This window comes from Myotis nattereri, assembly GCF_964212035.1.
Source record: "Myotis nattereri genome assembly, chromosome: 2".
In the NCBI taxonomy this organism is placed as follows: domain Eukaryota; kingdom Metazoa; phylum Chordata; class Mammalia; order Chiroptera; family Vespertilionidae; genus Myotis; species Myotis nattereri.
In genome coordinates, this window is record NC_138076.1 from 148,540,005 (window position 1) to 148,562,972 (window position 22,968).

At 39.2% G+C, this 22,968-nt stretch overlaps 1 protein-coding gene across 1 annotated transcript in view; it reads left to right on the forward strand.

The window, feature by feature from the left end:
• Window positions 1-22,968, forward strand: part of PTPRB (protein tyrosine phosphatase receptor type B) — an 84,150-nt gene that overhangs the window by 15,244 nt on the left and 45,938 nt on the right. The window contains exons 5-12 of the mRNA XM_081083295.1: window positions 386-649; window positions 2,333-2,602; window positions 5,596-5,856; window positions 10,969-11,235; window positions 12,833-13,096; window positions 17,591-17,851; window positions 18,401-18,664; window positions 20,815-21,078. Coding sequence (XP_080939421.1) covers window positions 386-649; window positions 2,333-2,602; window positions 5,596-5,856; window positions 10,969-11,235; window positions 12,833-13,096; window positions 17,591-17,851; window positions 18,401-18,664; window positions 20,815-21,078 — 2,115 coding nt within the window. The remainder of the gene's footprint in view (window positions 1-385; window positions 650-2,332; window positions 2,603-5,595; window positions 5,857-10,968; window positions 11,236-12,832; window positions 13,097-17,590; window positions 17,852-18,400; window positions 18,665-20,814; window positions 21,079-22,968) is intronic.

Here is a 22,968-nt window from a genome sequence, read left to right on the forward strand (position 1 = left end):
GCTTTTCTTTGGTTTTGCAGTATTATGTTTGCCTCATGAAGATGTCATTTTCTTCTGTGCAGGGAGTGTGGCTTGTCAAGATTAAAATTCAGGTCAGCCCTAGCTGGTTTGGCTCAGTGGATAGAGTGTCGGCCTGCGGACCAAAGGGTCCCAGGTTCAATTCCTGTCAAAGGCACATGCCCGGGGTTGCAGGCTCGATCCCCAGTAGGAGGCATGCAGAAGGCAGTCAATTAATGATTCTCATCATTGATGTTTCTATCTCTTTCTCCCTCTCCTTTCTTCTCTGAAATCAATAAAAATATATTTAAAAAAATAAAAATAAAATTCGGGTCAAAATTTGGTAAGCTATCTTAGTTAAAGTCACTTATCCTTTCTTCCTAATTAGCCCCCACAGAAGTCTCAAATCTGAAGGTGACAAATGATGGCACTTTGACCTCCCTAAAAGTCAAGTGGCAGAGACCTCCTGGAAATGTGGATTCCTACAACATCACGCTGTCTCACCAAGGGACCATCACAGACTCCAGAACATTAGCACCCCAGGTTACAGAAACCCAATTTAAAGGCTTAACCCCTGGACGACTTTATCAAGTTACCATCAGCTGTGTCTCGGGCGAACTGTCTGCTCAGAAGATGGCAGTGGGCAGAACAGGTGAGGCTGGCCCCAGAATATCTCTTGGTTGCTCAAATCAGTCTCTGATCCATCTTAGAAGAGGAGAAGGAAAACTCCTTCCCTAACCTGGGGAAGTATATTATGTAGACCAATTATGTAGACTCTCCATAATTGAGGGTGTCTGTGGTCAGGCCCCACATACAGAGTAAAGCAGGGGGTTAATTGCATTTATCTGAGTTATTTAAGCGAATGTGTTTGGATCGATTCCTGCCTGATTTACATAACTGGCTCTGCCCTGTGCTATTTCACATCACACCACTTAAGTAGCAAAAATGCATTCGCATTGATACTAATAAATGAAATATTTCTAATCAGCATTTATAGTAAGGGCCAGTTAGCACTTAACCATATTTTTACTAAATTATTTTATTAATTTAAGTCACCAAACGTTTACCCAGTGCCTTCTATGTGTAAATTATTGTAGCATGAGCTTTGGGATTTGTTAAAATGGCAGGGTTCAGCAAACTATATCCTTCTGCCAAATAGAGCCTATAACCTGTTTTTGTATAGCCCCACGCTGGGTGATTATTACATTTTTAAGGGTTTACAAAAAACACAGAAAGAAAAATACGAGACAAAGACCATAATGGTCCACAAAGCCTGAAATATTTACTTGCTGACCCCCTTGTTCTTAAGGAAGTTATGTTCTAATCACGCAAATGTAGAACATACCCACACAAAATAAAAATACTGCAGTACATTTTAATCATGGTAATTGTGTTGCTATTTCCATGTGTCAGGCACTGACTTTACGCCATTATTTCATTTAGTTCTCACAAGAAAGGTCCTATTATTATCACAGTTTTACAGATTACTTGTCCATAATCATCAGCCAGTAATAGTGTGGCTGGAGTTGAAATCAGGCTGTCTGATTCCAGAGTCCATTCTCTGTGTTGTTAGAGACCCCAAGTAAGAACCATATGTCCAGAGAGACAAGAGAACAAACATTAGCAGTAAAGACTTCCTGAAGAGAAATAAGGGAAGGGGATTTGAGGTGGGAGGGATGACATAAGCAAACGCAGAAGAGTCCAGGAGACTTACACATCTGCAGAGCAAGCTCCTGGAGGCCAGCATTGGAGAGGGTGGGGCAGGAGGGAGAGGCTGCGGGAGGAGTCAGGAGACTGGAAGGATATGGAGGCGTATTGTGGTAGAGAACTGCAAATGCCACACCCAGGACTTGGTTTGTTCTGCAGTTAATGGAGAGACCGTGAATGTTTTTGAGCAAAGGAATAAAATCAGAGCTTATTGCAAGATTAGTGTTTTTCAACTGAAAGAGGAATATTTTATGACCACAACATGCAGTCTTTTCAAAAAAATGCCATATCCATCAATGTCACGGTCATTAGATGTAACATCAATATTGTCTCTAGAACTGGTGTGCAAACAGTGTTCATATTAGTAGGTTATTAATTAACAGTATTGCAGAAGATCCCATTACTGATATACTACTAAAGTGAGTCGGGCATACATTTCTGGAGTGTCAACTGTCTTCATAGTGAGGAAAGAAAACACTCATTTGCAATCCACGAACACCAGGTGGGGATAGAAATGGTATGAGTTGCAGATATTAGGTCTCATATCTCCTGTTGCCCATGAAGAGTGAATAAGTATCCTTATTTCTGGTTTTTAGTGTCCCCTTTTTGACATCATTTCACCATTTAGTTCCAGAGAAAGTTGGGCACCTGGAGGCAAACAGCAATGGTTCGGTGAGGTCCCTCGTAGTGAGCTGGTCGCCCCCTGCTGGAGACTGGGAGCAGTACCGTATCCTGCTCTTCAATGATTCCTTGGTGTTGCTCAACATCACCGTGGGAAAGGAAGAAACACATTATGTCATAGATGACATAGGGCTCATACCGGGAAGACAGTATGAGATAGAAGTCACTGTTGAGAGTGGAAATCTGAAGAACTCTAAGCGTTGCCAAGGCAGGACAGGTAAGCAAGTATCAAGGTGCTAATGACTGATGGAATTTTAATTTGGTCCCTTTACCAAGTAACCCAGGTAGCTGTCAATGTCATTTTCTGAGTTTTAGATGTTACATATTTTCAGACTGAAATAGGGTTACTAATGTTTAATTTTGTCAAATGAGAACATTAGAAATCCCTTCCACTAGTAACACTATTATTTTATACAGTCATGAGCCGCATAACAACATTTCGGTCAGTGACGAACAGCATATACAACAGTGGTCTCAGAAGACTATAATGAAGCTAAAAAGTCCTATGACCTAGTGGTGTCATAAACTTTGTGACATCACAGCTCAATGCATTACTCACATGTTTGCAGTAATGTTGGTGTAACAAACCTGCTCTGCTAGTCATGTAAAAGCATAGCATATACCATTATGTGCAGTACATGCTACTTGATAATAAAAGACTGTATTACTGATGTATATATTTACTACTATGTTACTGACTTGTATGTTGACTATACTGTTACCGATTTGTATATTTGTATATCATTACATAATGTGAACATTATTTTAGAGTGCACTCTTTCTACTTATTAAAAAAAAAAGGTTGCTGTCAAACAGTATGTCATGTTACAGCAGAAGCAGCCTCAAACATCTCATGTTTACTGCATTATTTGTTCTGTGCTTAATTTAATCTTGTGTTGTTTTGTTCATCATGCCTCCTAAGTGTATAAAATCCACTGCTAATGTTGCCAGTAAGAGGCCACATAGAGGGATTGACCTGGAAATGAAATTGAAGTGATTAAGGACTGCGAAGGTGGAAAATCAGTGATGGTTATTGCTTATCAGTCGGGCATGTCCCATTCCACCATAGCTATCATCCTGAAGAACAAGAATAAGGTGATGGAAGCTGTTAAAGGATCTGTTCCATTGAAAGAGGCAAGACTTACAAAAATTTGAGAAGGGCCTATATCAGACATGGAGAAACTTCTAATGACCTGAATGGAAGACCAGACACAGAAGCATATCTCTTTTAGCACCATGACAATCATGGCCAAAGGAAAATGTCTGTTTGCGACGTTGGAAGAAAAGGCTGGACCCGACTATGATGTTGAATTTCCTGCTAGCTCTGTGTGATTTAAACGATTCAAGAATCATTATTCATTACATAATGTGAATGTAACTGGTGAGTCTTCGAGTGCCAATGTGAAGGTAGAAGCATGTTTGGAAACTCTAGATAAGCTGATTGTGGAGGAAATTACTTTCCAAACCAAATATTCAATAAAAATGAAACCTCCCTATTCTGGAAACAGATATCTAAAAGGACTTTTATCCATAAGGAGGCCAAGTCAGTGCCAGGTTTCAAGGCTTTTCAGGACTATTATTCTTCCATGGGAACAATGTTGCAGGCTACAAATTGAAAACCCTTTGTGATCTGGCACAGCGAGAGTCACGGGACCTTCAAGCATACCAATAGGCACACACTGCCAGTGTGCATCTTCTTCCAGAATGCCTTCCTGAATTGCTATGTTTGGAGAATAACATACCTTTCAAGATTTTGCTTATTGTTGGTAATGCTTCTGGATATCTTCCTTTTATTGGTGATCTTCTTCCCATATCAACACCACCTCTTTGATCCAATGAATAGACCAAGGAGTCATAGGAGCTTTGAAGGGCCTGGGGAGGACTCCCCCACCCCCGCCCCGGCTACTGCTGTAGCTGAGGAAGACACTGAGAAAACACCGATGCAATTCTTGAAGGACTCAACATCTATGTCTTCATCAAGAACCTTGCTTCGGCTTGGGGTGATATCACCAAGGAGTGTATGAATGGCATCTGAAAGAAGAAATTCAAGAGGTTTGTCCATGACTTCAAAGGATTTGCCAAGGGTGAGGAGGTTGTAAAAATCAACAAAGCTGTGTTTGAGGTGGCAATCAACTTTAACCTGGGCGTGGATGAGGATGCCGTTGAGCTCCCAGAGGTGCTTCCTGAGGAAGTGACTAATGAGTTATTGGAACTGGAGCAGGAACACATAGATGAAGGAGTAAGAAAAAAGGAAACCAGGAGAAGAAAGAGAACCCCCAAGTAAATTCACAGCGAATGGTTTAACAGAAGCCTTGCCAACTTCAACAAGCTCTTACAAAGTTTGAAAGCATGGACCCCAACATCGAAAAGTTCTCATTAATAGAGAGGAATGTTTGTGGTACGTTGTCTGCTTACAAGCAAATCTGTGATGAAAAAAAGAAACAAATCAAGCAAATTACCATGTACATATTTCTGAATGGAGGGACACTTCTTCAAGTAGAGACTCAGGCTGGTCCTTCAAGAGGGATTCTAGAAGAAGGCATTGTTATCACAGGAGATGACAGAAAATGTCTTTGGTGGACAGAAAATTTACAATATAATTTTGCACACTTGATTCTGTTTTATGGATTAGCACTTTACTCTTCACAATGTCTCCTAGAAGTTTTAATAATAAAAAGTGGAAGAAATTTCAGTTATTTGGATATTTGGAGTCTTTAATCAAATATTATTATTATTATTATTATTAGTTACCAGCTTTATTATTATTACTCTCCTTTTCATGAACACATCAGTGTTCCTACCTTCGAAATGAAGGGGAAAATCACTTTGTCTTTCCAAGCTAGGGAGGCAACAGACACTCCTAATCCTCCCAAAGTACTCAAACATGGATCTCCCTCTGTGGTTTTGTGGATGACAAGATCCAATGAAATATTTTCATATCATAGCATACATATGAAGACATAAGCACTCCTAAAGTATTATGTGGCCAAAAATGAGAGACCCCATATTTTCCAATAGTATTATTTTAAATCCTTTATTTCTGTTTGTTATATAAAGAAATATCTTGTAATGAGTTTTCATTTTTTCATAAGCATTCAGAAAAGAAATGCTGAATTGGAATACTTCTGTGGATGGGAGAAAACAGCTCTAAAGAATATGTGAGTGTTTCTGAGTCAGTCAGTGACCCAGATCTCCATTGCTTTTCCTCAGTCCCCATGGCTGTTCTCCAGCTTCGTGTCAAACATGCCAATGAAACCTCACTGGGCATCATGTGGCAGACCCCTGTTGCAGAATGGGAAAAATACATCATTTCACTAGCGGACAGAAACCTCTTGCTCATCCACAAGTCACTCCCCAAAGAAGCCAAAGAATTCACTTTTACTGACCTGGTGCCTGGACGAAAATACATAGCTACTGTCACCAGTATTAGTGGAGACTTAAAAAATTCATCTTCAACGAAAGGAAGAACAGGTAATATTCTTTATAAACTTTAGGCTTTAGAAGTATCCTGTCTGCTGAATTGTTTAACACTCAACTTATAAATGTTCACTAAATGCCTTTTATGTACTGGGAATTGATTTATGGATCCTTTCTGGTTTTTTGTTTTTTTATTTTTACTAATTTCAGCTCTTGTCTTTAATAGTTCCTGTTTTGTTTTACTTTGAGCTTATTTTGCTAAAATTAAAACAGAGCAGAGAACAACATTTCAAGGAGTTTTGCTGCAAAGGAAAGCAGAGAAATAGGGCAGCATCTGAAAGAGAAAGTATGTTTGGAAGGAGGATTATTTTTTAATGATAGAATAAAGGACAACATATTTTAGAAGAAAGAGGAATGGTGAGGCTATACAGAGAGAGGGAAGAATTGTTGCAATTATTCTATGAATAAGCAAGAAGTATTGGGATCTATAGCATCAGTGAAAGAATAGGCTTTGGAAATGACATGAGTAGTAAAACTTGAGAGTCAAATGGGAGAAGGAGAGTATATGGGTGCAGATACAGTAAATAGATGTAGTGTTAGCAGTTATCTTTTTTTAAAATATATTTTATTGATTTTTTACAGAGAGGAAGAGAGAGAGAGATAGAGAGTTAGAAACATCGATGAGAGAGAAACATCGATCAGCTGCCTCCTGCACATCCCCGACTGGGGAAGTGCCCACAACCCAGGTACATGCCCTTGACCGGAATCGAACCCGGGACCTTTCAGTCCGCAGGCCAACGCTTTATCCACTGAGCCAAACCGGTTTCGGCAGCAGTAATCTTTTGATAACTCTCATTTTCTAAGTGAAATAGGAAGCAAGGTCATCATCAAAGACATCCCTTTCCAATTTATATACTATTGCTGTCCTGTATTTTATTTCTCTCTTCTTTTTTAACCCCACAAAAAAATGTAATTATTGTATCCTTGGATTGACCCACCAATTTACCAAATTTTTCTTCATCTTTTCCTCCTGTATCTCAAATTCCATCTTGTATTACGTTTCTTCATCTTAGAGAACATTCTTCAAATTTCTTTACTGAGATGTTTACTGACAAACTCTCTACACTTTTGTTTTTCTGGGTATGTCTTTATATAGTTCTCAACTTTGAAAAATATTTTCCCTGGGTTATAATTTTGCTGAAAGTTATTTTTCTTTCAGTACATTAAAGATATTATTTGAGTCTTTCTGAAATTTATTGTTGACATTAAAAAGTTAGCTGTCAATCTAATTTTTATTTCTCTATGTGTAATCTGTTTTCTATGATTGCTTTTAAGATCTGCTCTTGGCCTTTGGTGTTCTGCTGTTCACAGTAATGATCTAAGTGCAGACTTTTTGTTTATGCTTGCTTAAGATTATTGGGATTTCTGTATTTGCAGATTAGTATCTTTCATCAATCCTGGAAATTCTCATCTATTAACTCTCTAATATTGCTTTTTCCTCTTCTCCATTCCTCCTCTGTGTCTCCTACTAGTATTCTAGAATAATATATATATATATATATATATATATATATATATATATATATGCTGGTATTTTAGAATATTATTTTTTTTTCATGTACTTGCTTTCTGGGCTGTAATCTGGTTAATTTCCTCAGCTCTTCGTTTTAGTTCATTAATTCTTTCTGTGTTTCTTTCTAAACTATTTTTAAGTCAATCCATTAAGTTTTAATAATTGGTATGTTTTTCACTTTTAAACATTTTCTTTGATTCTCTTTAGTCATATTTCCATTCTCTTCCTTTATTGCTACAAGCTTATTAACACTTTTTATTTTACATTTTATATCTGATAATTATTTGAAATCTTCAGAAGTGCACTTCTGTTGCCTATTGGGTTTGTTGCCTTTTGCTCATGGCACTTTACTTCCTTAAATATTTGTGACTTTTTTACTGTAAACTCACATACCTTAGGATTTTATTCTGTGGGAACTCTTTGATGCCTTGTTTGAAAATGGGTTTCAAAAAGAACTTTCTTTTCATTTGATTCTTTCAGGTACACAGGACTACTATCAACCCAGACCTATTTTAATCTAAATTGTTACCTTGAGATTTTTTGATCATCCAGGTCTTATGAATTTAAGTTGCAAGTTTACTGACGCTGTCTTGAGGTTATGAATTCTCAGAGGAAAATTTTTCTTTTCCATCCACTGTTAAGGAGGTTGGGGTGATGTGGAGAGTAAAAAGGGAATATTTATTTTATTTACACTTAGAATGCAATATTTCAGGATTCTAATGTTACTTACAAAGTTCCTCAGCCTGGGAAAGTCCTACACTTTGTCTCCTATTTTGTAGATCCTACAAAGCTATAAAGTCAAAGCTTAAATGTATGTTTAAAAAATGACTTCAGGATGAAAGTCTACTTCAGTTAGCCAGTTACCTCTTTATAACTTACTTTTAGGTCTCTGAGAATTCCTTACATTCTTGACAACTCATTTATGCATTTACATCTTTGTGTTTTATTAACTACATGTAGTTGTGTTGATTGCGGCGGGGGGGGGGGGGGGGTGTCGGGGGTCATCATCCTGTCAGAAATGGAAGTCCAAGACATTGTTTTAGACTTAGAATCATTTTAATTAAAACTTCCACTGCCCTAGCTGGCTTGGCTCAGTGGATAGAGCGTCAGCCTGTGGACTGAAGGGTCCCAGGTTCGATTCTGGCCAAGAACACATGCCTGGGTTGTGGGCTCGATCCCCAGTAGGGGTGTGCAGGAGGCAGCCAATCAGTGATTGTCTCTCATCATTGATGTTTCTATCTCTCGCTCCTTCTCCCTTCCTCTCTGAAATCAATAAGGAAATATATTTTAAAAATAAATAAATAAATAAACTTACCACTTATAGTGCAGGATCATATGGTAAGTATATGTTTAACTTTGTAAGCAACTGTTTTCCAATGTGGTTGTAAAATTTTACAGACCCACTAACAATGTATGAGATTTCCAGTTCCTCCTTATCCTCAGCAGATGTTTTTTTAAAAATGTTAACCATTCTAATAAGTATGTAGTGATATCTCATGTTTTCAATTTGCCTTTCCCTGATAACTAATGGTTTTGAGCATCTTTTCATATGCTTATTTACCATCCATTTATCTTCTTTGGGGAAGAAGATATCTTCAAATATTTTGTCCATATTTATTTCTTATAATTGAGTTTTGAGAATTCTTTATTCCAGATATAAGCCCATGATCAGAAATATGCATTGAAATGTTCTCCCCCAGTCTGTGGTTTGTCTTTTCATTAATTTATTAGTGTATTTTACAGAATATACATTTTTTATTTTCATGTCTAATTTATAAGGTTTTTTTCATAGATCATGCTTTTGATATCATATCTAAGAAATTTTTTCTTTGCTTAAGATAAAGTCACAAAGATTTTCTCCTAAAAGTTTTTATAGTTTTAGGTTTTAAATTTAGATATGTAATTTCTTTTGAGTTAAATTTTATATGTGTGTGAGATACAGGTCAATGTTTAATTTTTTGCATATGAACATCTAATAATTTCAGCCCTATTTATTAAAAGACTGTCTTTTTTCTACTTAATTGCCCTTGAATCTCTGTAAAAAATCAATTGACTATACATGTGTTGTTCTATTTCTGGACTCTCAATTCTGTTCTATTGATCTATGTGTCTGTCCTTTTGCCAGTATCACACTGTCTTCATTGCTGTTGCTTTCTAGTAAGTTTTGACATTAGATGATGTTAGTCCTCCATTCTTGCTCTTCTTTTTCAAAATTGTTTTGACATATTAATTCCTTTGCTTTACACATGAAATTTGGAATTAAAATGGGATTTTGTGATCATGTATATTAATGTTTTTTCCAGCTTTATTGAAAAATAATCGGTATACATTACTAAGTTTATGGCATATAGTGTGATGGATTGATTTACATATATTATGAAGTGTTTACCACAATAAGTTCAGCTAACATCCATCTTCTTCTGTAGATACAATACAAAGGAAAAATATATTCTCCTTGTGATGAGAACTCATAGAATTTACTCTCATCAAACTTCCTATATATTATATAGCAGTGTTAGCTATCGCATTCATATTGTACTTTCCTAGTATTTGTTTATCTTGTAACTGGAAATTTGTACCTTTTGACCATCTTTGTCCAAAATAATATTGTTTAATAAATATGTTTGTATCTGAATCCAAAAGTCAAAGAATCCTGAGAAGAGTTGTGCCAGGGTCAATTGCTTTGATTATCATAATTCAGGGAAGAGGCACAGAGAAGATGTATGTTGATTAAGTGCCAACTTCAAGATTTGTGTGAAAGATTTGTCAGTGGATAGACTAGAAATCACAGTAGGTACCAATTAGGAAAAGAGCTCAGGTTCACAGGTTAGACAGATCAGGTTTTGAACCCCAAATTATTTGCTAACACTGTAATATAGACTAAATTACTTACATTTTATGATCTTTGATTTCCTCCTCAGTAAAGGGAATAATAAAATGAACTTAATAGAGTTTTGAGTATCACACAATATAATCTCAATAAAGCCTAGAGCCCATAACTGGCACACAGCAGACACTCAGTAGGTATTATTATTATTATATGAGAGTATAATTTATATTATTGTAACATTTTCATGTATACTAATAAAATTTCTCTTGAGAATGTGCCAGTAAAGAATTAACCAGTTTTCTAAACTACAACCTAATCATCAGGTTGAAGGGATTTCCCAATACCAGCCATAACAACCTTCAGCTCAGGGAGATGATGTGTCTTTCAGTTTTAATGGGATAGGGCAGATAAATATCACATTCAGTAAGCAATCTTCAAAAGCAGCAGCCTTTCATTATTGAAAGTTTTAAATCAAAACTGTTTAATAGGCATGATGTCATCTCATCTTTGGATCCAAAATAATTTTGATTTCCCACATAGGCAGCTTTTCCGTAATAGTAGAGTCTCTGTGGGGGAGTAGTTTGCCATATGCCACAGGAAATAGAGCTGAGAGCCTATAACAAATATATATATATATATATATATATATATATATATATATATATCTTCAAAACTGTCTCCATATTTTACTTATTTTTATTACACTTCCTTAGGGTGACTAAGTGTCATCTGTTTTTTTCTTTCTCTATCTACTGTGTTTTAGTGCCTGCCCAAGTGACTGGCTTGCATGTGGCCAACCAAGGGACAACCAGCAGCCTATTTACTAACTGGACCCAGGCAGCAGGAGACATAGAGTTCTACCAAGTCTTACTCATCCATGAAAATGTGGTCATCAAAAATGAAAGTGTCTCCAGTGAGACTAGCACATACAGCTTCCACTCCCTCAAATCAGGCAGTCTCTACTCCGTGGTGGTAACAACAGTAAGCGGAGGGATCTCTTCCCGACAAGTGGTGGTGGAAGGAAGGACAGGTAAGAAGAGCACATGGACCTCCAGAGTTCCATTTTTAAAACATTCTATAGACAGGTTAATTTCTGATCTTCCTAAAAGCCAAGTCTTGGTACCATCCAGAAGGTAGATGTTGCTCTTCCAGGAATGAAAATGGAGGGCGGGGGGAATGAGGGTAGGAGACAGCAAATTCTCAATTTTCTAAAAATCTCCAATAAGTGACAGAACTCAGAAAAACCTTTGTGATGACATGATAGTCATTTGATGCCAAATCTCATCCATTATACATGATGAATTGATATTGACAGTTATATGAAAACTAGAGGCCTGGTGCATGAATTTGTGCACAGGTGGGTGCCTCGGCCTGGCTGGCAATTGGGGCTGTCTCGCCCAGTCCCAATCAGGGCCAATCGGGCCTAGCTGGCAGGGGGAGGTGCTGCAGGAGGTTGGCTGGCCATGGGAGGTTAGCTGTGGGAGCACACTGATCACCAGAGGGTAGCTCCTGCATTGAGCATCTGCCCCCTGGTGGTTAGTGCATGTCATAGTGACCAGTCAACCAGTCGTTCGGTTGACTAGTCTTAACGGTCACTTAGGCTTTTATATATATAGATATTTAGCTGAAGTTAATCAACTGATGATGAAAACAGTCATGCAATTTGTATATACTATAGGACTTTATTATGATAGCCATCAAGGGCAATACTATTTACTATGCACTAATTTCTGACACAATACCACAGTTATTAATTTGCAAACTACTTCTAGCCAGGGAACTTCTGAAGGGTATCCACATCTTTTCCATTTTGTACACTTGGAAGATCGTAAGCTCTCAGTGAATGTCTGTGGCACTCAGCCCAATTAAAATAAGCCAACGATTATGGTTGACATCAGAAAGGCTGTTCTCACCACAATAGCTCTTTCTGACCACAGCTGGTCCAATCGCCAGACTTGTTGATTCCAAGAGAGGATTCTAGGTTTGTTTGTTTTTGCCACTAGAGGGCAGGAAATGCTTTGCAAAGAGAGAAAAAGAAAACCCACCTCTGGTTGTGTTAGTTATTAGACTTCCCAGGAATAAATAAATTCATTGCAATGAGATCAAAGCTATGCTCAAGTCTAAGCTTTCTAGAAAAGCTATTGCATTCTTTACCATTTCACTCAGTCATCATTATTGATGAGTTTGATTCAAACACTTTTATTTGGATTGTTAGGATGTTTGTTCCCGTTTCTACATAGGGGACATCCTGACACATTTACATCAAAATGCCTCCACTTAAAATACTTTATGAACAGCTACACCATAAAAAATGCAGTAGGGCCAAACCAGCCGGCCTGTGCGGCTCAGTGGTTGAGTGTTGACCTATGAACCAAGAGGTCATGGTTAAATTCCTGGTCAGGGCACATGCCAGGGTTGCAGGCTTACTAGCATCCGAAAGGCCTCCTTGCATTTTCATTTTGATTTGCCTTCTGATATGAGAGCACTCATAGCATGTCTTGACCTCTTTCTTATAATCAGATTTGATCTCCTGAGTTCACACTGTTTTTTGTGACCATGATAAATGACTCAAACTTTTTTGATGGTGCTTTTCTTTTAAAACTATTCTCCCCCTTTTACAATCCTAGTCCCTTCCAGTGTGAGTGGAGTAACGGTAAACAATTCTGGTCGCAATGACTACCTGAGCATATCCTGGCTGCCAGCCCCTGGAGATGTGGATAACTACGTAGTGACTCTGTCTCATGGTGGCAAGGTGGTTCAGTCCCTCATTATCGCCAAGTCCGTCAGCGAATGCTCCTTCAGCTCCCTCACCCCTGGGCGCCTCTACGATGTGACCATAACCACAAGGAGTGGAAAGTATGAAAATCATTCCTTCAGCCAAGATCGGACCGGTAAGTCTATGAGAAGGTACAGGTTCTAAAAGAGCCAGCTTACCATGTGGCTCAAACATCTTAGATTTGCAGTATTTTTGTAATCCTAGGAGAAAAGGCCACTGAGGTCACAGAATTGTTACAGAGTCATCATATTTTGACCCAAGAAACCCCTATGTGAGGAGAAATTACCATCAGAGTAAGATGAACAATACTTTATGGCTAGAATTCATATTATATTCAAGCACAATAACAAGTTTTTCTGTTTAGAGAGTATTTTTTAGTTGCTAGAGACACTGGCTTTATATTTGTTAACTACCTTAACCCTTAAAAATTCGTTATTGAGGTAATAGTTGTTATTATTACTCCCATTTTATTTATTTTTTATTTTGTTGTTGTTAAGCCTCACCCGAGGGTATTTTTCCCCACTGATTTTTCGAGAGAGTGGAAGGGAGGGGGAGAGACAGAGAGAGAGAAACATCAATGTGAGAGAGCCACATGGATTGGTTGCCTCTTGCACACACCAGGGATGGAGCTGCAACCAAGGTACATGCCCTTGACCGGAACCAGACCTGCGACCATTCAGTCCAAGGGCTGAAGCTCTAACCTCTAAGCCAAACCAGATAGGGCTATTACTCTCATTTTAGAAATCAGGAAACCAAAATTAAGGTTAAGTAACTTGACTACTGTTTAACTTGTTGACTAGCCAGTGCATTTAAAATCCTAGATTTAAACCCAGTTCTGAATAACTCCAGAGCCTACTAACTTCTTTTTTTAAAAAATTTAGATTCTTTATTATTCAAAGTATCATTTATGTCTTTTTTCCCCCATTGATCCCTCCCTGGCCGCTCCCACCCCCCAGCACATGCCCTCAACCCCTACTGTCTGTGTCCATTGCTTATGCTTATATGCATGCATACAAGTCCATTGGTTGATCTCTTACGCCCCCCCACCCCCACCCCGCAACTCCCACCCTCCCCTGCCTTCCCTCTGAGGTTTGAAGGTCTGTTCGATACTTCTATATCTCTGAATCTATTTTGTTCATCAGTTTATGTTGTTCATTATATTCCACAAATGAGTGAGATCATGTGATATTTATCTTTTTCTATTACGTTTTTCATCCTGAAATCCTTCCTGAAATGTCTGTTGGTCAAGACTACTGTTCATCTTTTTTTACACAGGATAAAAATGTGAACCTTCATAGTTCTGGGACCAGGAACAAAATCTTAGCAAAGGCAATGAATGCCAGGTCTCTGGTGTGCTGGAAAGAACTAAATTTAGACAGCTAGCATTTCCCCAATATTCTTTTTTTTTTTTTTTTTTTTTTTTTGGAGAATAGTTTGTTGATTTTTAGAGAGGAAGGGAGAGGGAGAGAGAGAGAGAGAGAGAGAAACATCGATGTGAGAACATAGCATCAATTGGCTGCCTCCTGCAGGCCCCCTACTGGGAATTGAACCTGCAACCCAGGCATGTGCCCTGACCGGAAATCCAACCAGCAACATTTTGGTGCAGGGGCCGATGCCAACCAACTGAGCCACATGGGCTAGGGCCACAATATGATTTTGCTTCCTGGGGTTTACATCTGCGATTTCTGTTTAAGGTTGACATTAATATTTGTCAAATCTTTCCTGCTGAGCTAGATATTTTCATTTTAAAATGTCAGATTTTCTATGCGGATCTGGAACAATTAACAACATCCTATGACTTCACACGTGGTCTGAATCTAGTAGGCACTCAAATGTCTGATGGATCAGAATTCACTTAGATCAGGGATTTTCACCTAGTGCTCCATGGATAGACTTTAGTAATGCAGTAATCCCAGAAATTGTCCCTGAAGTTGTTGGGGATAGGGAAGGTATGTACATTTGGGGGGAGTGCATGGTTTCTTTCAGATTCTCATAGTTTCTGTGACCTCAAAAAGGATCAAGAACCACTGATTTACATTGTTACATCATGCTAGCTTTGAAAGTGTTCGTAGAACAATCTAATCCCGTCTCCATTGGAAATAAAGTCCTAGGGAGAAACTGGCTTCTCCATAGTCACATGGTTGACCAGTAGTCAAGTTCAACCTGCCTCCAGCACTATTTCCATTACATCTTGTGGTCCCTGAAAGCACTAGTCAGGGATATAGAGATATTCCCTACCCTCAAATGATTTAAAATCTAAATATACTGATAATCCCAATAATGTCGTAAATCTGTAAAAGCAGATTTCCATTTACAAAACAGCCTGATATCAGTGTCTTATGTTAATCAACTTGGAGCCTAAAAAATCACCAAAAATTAAAGGGTATGCCAACCAACTACAGTACTAACTCTTTGCTTCCCCTCAGCATCAACTCATGAATGTTTCCTGTGCATCTGATCTTTACATTGCAAGGCCTTTTGCTAAGATTGTTTTTAAACACAAGAAAAGTGATTCTTTTTTCAAAGCACCCTCTTGATAAAAGAGGGTGCTCCACCAGCATGACCTTGGATTTGGTGCACGACTAATCGAGGCAAACCATTAACCCTGACAAATCAGTTCAACTGGAGAGTCATGTCTGAGCTTCTGTCTTGTTAATTTGGGCTGATGATCTCAATGTTCTTTTCCTTTTCTGATGTTCTTCTACATTTCGGATGAAAATATCAATATTTCTAATTCTGTATCACATCACCTCACCGTGCAGCAAGGCGAGTCTGACACATTACCTCCAGTTCCACCTGGAGAGCCCCTTATTGCCTTAGCATGGTATTCAGCTTGGTGTTTCTTTCGATAATAGTTGCTTTGCCTTCAATAAATTGCTTGGATCATTGACCTTTCTTAACTCATGCATTCAACATCACTTCAGAATTTCTCCTCCTTAACTCTGTCATATCTAAATTCTAGCAACACTGTCATTGGTTCCAGGTAAATATCTTGAAAAAAGCATGCCTGTCCTTGCTCCATATCTGTGGCGAGATTTATGCCAATACAAACACTAACCAGTACACATAAGCCAACAAAGGATAGTAGTGCAACTTGTAGGTGTGAGAAACATCATGAAAAATGTAGCTTAGATGCCAAAATACTGACATTTAATACCTCTCTCACACACACAAGTGGAAGAGAAGACTTGGACATAGGCTGGGCGTGTGGCCAGAGCAGAAATCCCGGATTTACCAAACACAGACAGAGGCCACACAGACCTAAAAGACATGCTAGTGTTGGGATACAAGTTCAGTACTCTGGATCCACGTTCATACCTGTTTCCAGTGCTTCTTCTCATATAGTGATAATATCCAATTATAGCCACATAGTAATGACCCACTGTTGAATTAAAATACAGTCCCCAAGGATAAATTAGAATATTCTTAACATTATGCTCTAATTACAGATTTTAAAGTGTTCCTGTTAACAAGTATTTATTGATTGATCAATTGAGAAAAAAACACACAGGTACACGGAATTGTATTTTTGTTTATATATTTATGGGGGCAGGGAGGAAATCTCAGGTGCACAAAATTGGATTAATCATAATTCTTGGTTCTTATTTTTAGGCATTTAACTTAATTTAGATAGAAATCTTAATAAGTTAATATGTACCTGAGAAACCACGATCCAAAATAAAAACTAGGAACCTGACACTAATCTATGTCAGATAAGGTGGTTCCCACTTCACTAGTCCATCCCAAGGTAACCAACAACTTGACTCCAATTTTCATCTCTTTCTTGCTTCCTACCTTGCATATTTTATTATTTGTTGTCCTAAAATTATAGGTTTTAAAATTTTCAGTTGTTTTAACATAAAAATGTATATTTTATGAAGTATATAATCTTTTGGGACTTAGGTCTTTTTAAGTTAATAGTATATTGATAAGAGTCATTCAGATTTTGTGTTTTAATGTTAAGATCAAGAAACCTATATTTTTGTGTTTTGAGTTAAGAATAAACTAATTATGACCACCATATACTAGTTCATTCAGCTAATCTCCTGTGGATGGGCATTCTCTTTCACATTTGGTTTTATCAGGCTTTTTAATTTTACCGATCAAATCTAAGATATATTTTTCCATGGCCCGGACTTATATTTCCTTGATCACCAATGATGTTGAACATATATCTTCATGTATTAATTAATCATATGTGTTTCCTCTTTCACTTTCCTTTTGGATTGTTTATATTCTTCTTGGTGACTTTTTATCATGTCTTGAATCACTAAGGTATGTTGGAATTACTAATACCATCACCATCATTCATATTAATAATCAGTTATCATGTTTAATGTTCTATTTTGTACATGACATTTTCTGTAGGCTAAAAACAGGATTAGGATTAATTCATCAGATTCTTTTTTTAAAAATCCATTTAATCATTCCAACGATTATAACAGTCTTTTCCTTTCAGAAATGTGTGGTTTAAAGGTCTAAGACTTTTATTTAAAATGCACACAATAAAAAATCTCCTCACTTTTTCATGTTGTCCCAGGTTGTCATCTGTGATCAATTGCTCACTAAGAATCAGTAAATCTTGAGCAGTTCTCTGTTCTGTTTTCAGTGCCTGACAAGGTCCAAGGAGTCAGTATTAGCAACTCGGCCAGGAGTGACTACTTAAAGGTATCCTGGGTGCATGCCACTGGAGACTTGGATCACTATGAAGTCACCATTAAAAACAAAAACTTCATTCAAACGAAAAGCATCCCCAAGTCTGAAAATGAGTGTGTATTTGTTAAGCTAGTTCCTGGACGGTTGTACAGTGTCACTGTTAGTACAAAAAGTGGGCAATATGAAGCCAGCGAACAAGGGAATGGGAGAACAAGTAAGTGGAAAGATTGCAAAATTGGATGGTCGGTTGGGTCTTGAAGGTTACTGAGTAAATAATTTATCTGAACCTTGAATTTTCTCTACTTAGTTATCAGTAAATTACATTCCCAGTAAGTCTCACTCAGAACTAACATCATTTAGCCCAGCCATGGCCTACAATTATAGGATATTTATTGGGAGATAAAAGCAAATATACTTGGCAAGCAAGAAGGCCAAATGCCCCATTTTTCTTCTCTGTCCTCTTGCATTGTGCATTGTGACATTTAAAGTTCTGGACGTTTTGTTTTATCTTATGATTGAGATCATAACTCATTTTACAATTAGATTCCACCAACATTTAGCATATAAGATTTATATCAGGAAAATAACTACAATTTTAGCAGTTGATTTTCAATTTTTCTTGTTTAATTATGCATGAAGTAATTTAAGTGACTTATGGGGGAAGAGAGATGTTTGCCAGTTCCTTGAATGTGATTCGTAAATTATTGTGTAGGTAAACTTTGATCAGTCACTTTCCTAAGTGTCTTCTAATACTCCTCCCTAGTCCCAGAGCCTGTTAAGGATCTAACATTGCGGAATAGGAGCACTGACGACCTTCTCGTGACTTGGTCACGAGCTGATGGGGATGTCGACCAGTATGAGATTCAGCTGCTCTTCAATGACATGAAATTACTTCCTTCTTTTCACCTTGGAAATACCGCCACCGAGTATCGCTTCACCTCCCTGATACCTGGGCGCCGGTATAAAATTCTCGTGTTGACGATCAGTGGAGATGTACAGCAGTCAGCCTTCATCGAGGGCTTCACAGGTAATTGGAAATGTGGATCTTGAACCTGACCAGTTATAGCAGTGTACAGTTGGCCCTTGAACAACATAGTTTTGAACTATGTGGATCCGTTTATATGCATATTTTTTCAATAAATGTGTTGGAAATTTTTTTTATTTTCTTACTACCATGAAGCAGTGATATCTGTTATTCTAGGCTACCATAAAACCATCCTATTTCTGCTTCTTCATTATCAGTGAATGAATCATTACACCTGTAAATAATATTATTTTTTTCACATTATTTTCTCATTTCTGATGTCTATTCTTAGTAGTATGTATAACATTTACAGTGTATTGTGTCACATAAGACAGTATTGATGTAGGTACTGACAAATAGACAATTCATCTTGTAAACAGATGGCATAAACTTACGGTATCAATACATACAGTAAGTACTATAAATGCATTTAATTTTCCTTACAACTTTCTTAATATTTTTCTCTAGCTTACTGTATTATAATAATCCTATCTAATAAAAGAGAAACATGGTAATTAGTGTCACTCCGCTACCCTTCCCATTGGCTAATCAGGGCGATAATGCAAATTAACTGCCAGCCAAGATGGCGGTTAACCGCCAACAAAGATGGCGGCTAATTTGCATACTGCAGGCAGGATGGGACAGCACCATTCTGCCTGCCCCACCACCATCCGGGCCTGCTATCTGTGACCTGGATGGCGGGCGACCCCTGTGCGACCCGACCCAGGGCTGGCAGGCGTGACCCTGGTGGTCCACCAGCTGTCACACCCCCAACCGGCCCTCCCGCCAGGAGATCCGGGCTGGCGGGGCGACTGCTGCCTGTCAGCCATCAGTCACGCCTCCCGACAGGAGATCCGGACTGGCGGGGCGACTGCTGCCTGTCAGCCATCAGTCACGCCTCCCGACAGGAGATCCGGACTGGCGGGGCGACTGCTGCCCGTCAGCCATCAGTCACGCCCCCAACCAGCCCTTCCGCCGGGAGATCACAAGGACAAACTCTAGACAGAGTAGGAATATTCGTACCTGAACCCGTTTTCACACATGGTCAGTTATATGTTGCTTTATGTTGAGTTCAAAGAGCATGTGATGTTAAAGTTAAAATTGTAAATACTTTATCCCAAGGGAAATTAGTCAAGCACTCTGAAAGTGTTTTTACTCTTAATGTGGTATACAGAGAGATATTAGAATAAGTTTAATCACTTTATCAGTCATTATTTGCATCAGTGTTGTTTTTACATCATGAGTTTTTTGTTATATCATTTTATTATTGTTTATTTATTAATAAAATTATGTATTATTTTCATATACATTGTACTCATTTCCTTTTATCTCTCACACTTTTATTATAGAAAAAGGGCAAATAGCAACATTAAAATATTTCCTCTAATTAATTCCCTTTCAATGTGCACGAATTTCATGCACCGGGCCACTAGTATAGTATATAATACATATGACATACAAAATATGAGCTAATCAACTGTTTATGTTATTGGTAAGACTTCCAATGAATAACAGGCTACTAGCAGTTAAGTTTTGGGGAAATGAAAAGTTATATGCACACTTTCAGCTGCATAAGAAAGAGGAAGTGTCAGTGCCCCTAACCCCTACCTTGTTCAAGGGCAGCTGTACTAGTAAGTGTAAATATCTCTGTTGCTTGGATATCACTTCTTTGGAACTTTATTAGTAGTGTTGCTATAATAGTTAATGTTTATTAACAGTTTATCATAAACCAGACCCACAGCAAAACACTTTACACATACATTCTGTTTAATCCTCACCACATTATGGGATGGTTGCTATTATTATCATTACCATTTTTCTGATGAGGAAACAAGCTTACAGAGGTTAAGCAATTTGCCTGTAGTCCCACAGCTGGCAAATGGGAAAACCAAGACTTGGACCAAGGCAGTCTAGCCCCTTGCTCTATGACTGAGACCATTCACTTCTCCTCACTGGCTGAGATGCCACTCTAAACTTCACTCATTAACTTCAGTTCAGGCAGAAGAGTCAGAGAAAGTTGATAAACTGATACCAGTTTTTTCTATGTGTATCCTTTCAGTAAATGCCAGAACATAAGAAGGACAAAAACTTTGGTTGAAATTCCCACAGTTCATTCTCTAAGTGATGACTTTTTAATTTATTTTCTTTTTCAGTTCCTAGCACTGTTAAAAATATCCACGTCTCTCCCAACGGGGCGACAGATAGCCTGACAGTGAACTGGACTCCTGGTGAGGGCGATGTTGATTCCTACACAGTGTCCGCATTTAGGCAGAACCAAAAGGTTGAATCTCAGACTATCCCCAAGCACATCTCTGAGCACACGTTCCACAGACTGGAGGCTGGGGAGCAGTACCAGATTGTGGTTGCCTCGGTCAGCGGGTCCCTGAGGAACCAGATAGATGCGCTCGGCCGGACAGGTAAGCATCCACCTGGAGAAGGGCCAACTTGGTCTCCATAATGGGACAATGGATGTGCTTAGTTACTCACAAATCAAAAATACCCAAATTTAAAACCACATAAATTTGTACAGTTCAATATGGTTTTAAGAGCGTTTCTCATATTTCTGTGCATTTTTCTTTCTTAATGGAGACTTTCAAAACAAATGAAAGGTAATTAGGAACCAAATCATTTGAATAAATTTTTTAACTTGTTAAAGGCTTTAAAATTTTAACAAGCAGACTTCTATAATTATGCATTTTTCAAAATATTATCACTTTCTCAAAATTCTTTTTTAAGAAAATAAATGTTCCTATGCCATCTACTTCACTTGTGATAGCTAAAGAACAAGTAATAAATCAATGAATAATGTATATGTTTACTTATATTACTATCACTATTAATATATTACTTTCAAAACAAAAATCATCTGCAAGCACCTGCTACATGCCAGACATCCTATCTAATAAAAGAGAAACATGGTAATTAGCCGTACATCTGCCACCCTTCCCATTGGCTAATCAGGGTGATATGCAGATTAACTGCCAGCCAAGATGGCGGCCGGCAGCCAGGCAGCTTGAAGTTAACATGAGGCTTGCTTGCTTCAGTGACGGAGGACTCCAACGTTCCCCACCTACCTTGCCGGCCTCTGAGCTTGCAGTTTGAAACATTCTTACAAATATAGAAGCTAACAAAACCCCAGAAACCTGCTTTCAGCCAGCCGCGATCTCAGAGCTGGAGTTGATACAGTGTTTCGATTATAGAACCCAAACAAACCAGATACCTGCTTTCAGCAGCCGAGGCCTCAGAGCTGGAGCCAGAGCTAAAGCTGGCCCAGAATAAAAAAGAAAAGAAAAAAAGGAGCGGTTGGGAGCTTTAGTCACCCGCCAGCCTGAAAACAGCCCTCAGCCCCTCACCCAGATTGGCCAGGCACCCCAGTGGAGACCCCCACCCTGAAGGGTGTGTGACCAGCTGCAAACAGCCATCATCCCTTCACCCAGGCTGGCCAGACACCCCAGTGGGTGTCCCCACCCTGATCCAGGACAACCTTCAGGGCAAACCAGTCGGCCCCCACCTGTGCACCAGGCCTCTATCCTATATAGTAAAAGAGTAATATGCCTCCCAGCACTGGGATCAGCAGAGCCACGAGGCCTCCTGGCACCAGGATCAGTGTGACAGGGGGCAGCACCCAAACCCCTGATCGTTCTGTGGCTCTGTGTGTGACAGGGGGCAGGGCCACAACCTCCCTATCCACCCTGCTCTGTTTGTGACAGGGGAAGGTGCCCCAACCCCCTGATTGGCCCTGCTCTGTGCATGACAGGGTGTGTCGTCGCAACCTCCCCATCGACCCTGCCTTGAGTGTGACAGGGGGCGTGCCCCAACCCCCCTGATGGGCCCTGCTCTGTGCGTGACAGGGGGCAGCACCCCAACCCCCTGATCTGCCCTGCTCTGTGCATGACAGGGGGCGGTGCCCCAACTCCCCAATCAGTCCTGCTCTGAGCCCGACCAGGGGCTGCACCTAGGGATTGGGCCTGCCCTCTGCCACCCGGGAGCAGGCCTAAGGTAGCCGGTCGTTGTCTCCTGCGGGGTCCCAGACTGTGAAAGGGCACAGGCCGGGCTGAGGGACCCCCCATCCCCCCCCCCGAGTGCACAAATTTTTGTGCACCGGGCCTCTAGTATATATATAAAAGCCTAAGCGACTGTTACAACTGAACAACCAGAACGACTGGTCAGTCAGTCACTATGATGCGCACTGACCACCCTGGTTGTCAGTGCACTCCCACAGCCAACCTCCTGTGGCCCCTCCCTCCCAGCCAGCCAACCTTTTATAGCCCCTCCCCCTGGACCCCAATCAAGGGGCCGGCTGGCCA